The sequence below is a fragment of the Colobus angolensis genome, unplaced genomic scaffold (assembly GCF_000951035.1).
Source record: "Colobus angolensis palliatus isolate OR3802 unplaced genomic scaffold, Cang.pa_1.0 Scaffold296, whole genome shotgun sequence".
NCBI classification, from domain to species: domain Eukaryota; kingdom Metazoa; phylum Chordata; class Mammalia; order Primates; family Cercopithecidae; genus Colobus; species Colobus angolensis.
In genome coordinates this window covers 2,283,958-2,284,297 of record NW_012116221.1, presented here as the reverse complement: position 1 = coordinate 2,284,297, position 340 = coordinate 2,283,958, and the positions used below count along the sequence as shown (strand labels likewise).

Sequence of the window (340 nt, the reverse complement as noted above, 5' to 3'; positions counted from 1 at the left end):
GATCACCTCCCAGAACTGCGAGACGGGAGGGGCCGGACAGGCCAGGCCAGGGCCAGTCACGGGGGCGCCCCAGCTCCTCTCCCACCCCTACCCTCATCCGCACCCCCATCCCTAGGCCACCGTGTCCCTGGGTCCACCCCGGCCGCCTCGCCAGCCGCCCAGTCCCACCGCGTGCCCGGCAGGGACCCGCCCCCGCCCCATCCCTGCCAACACCTTCCCTGGCCACCCGCAGGCCCGAGCTAGGCCCTCAGAGCCCCCGCTGCCAACCTTGGCGCCGATCTGGTTCCCGCACTGCCCGGCCTGCGTGAGCACGATCTCCCTCATGGCTAAGGCGGGATCA

General features: G+C 72.9%; 1 protein-coding gene across 1 annotated transcript in view; it reads right to left on the bottom strand.

Moving 5' to 3' along the window:
• LOC105516962 (tubulin beta-8 chain-like) overlaps positions 1-324 on the bottom strand; it is a 2,724-nt gene extending 2,400 nt beyond the window's left edge. Inside the window, exons 1-2 of the mRNA XM_011949307.1 lie at positions 268-324; positions 1-15 (exon numbers count right to left, since the gene is read on the bottom strand). Of these exons, the coding sequence (XP_011804697.1) occupies positions 1-15; positions 268-324 (72 nt within the window). The remainder of the gene's footprint in view (positions 16-267) is intronic.
• Between the last annotated feature and the right edge of the window lie 16 nt (positions 325-340).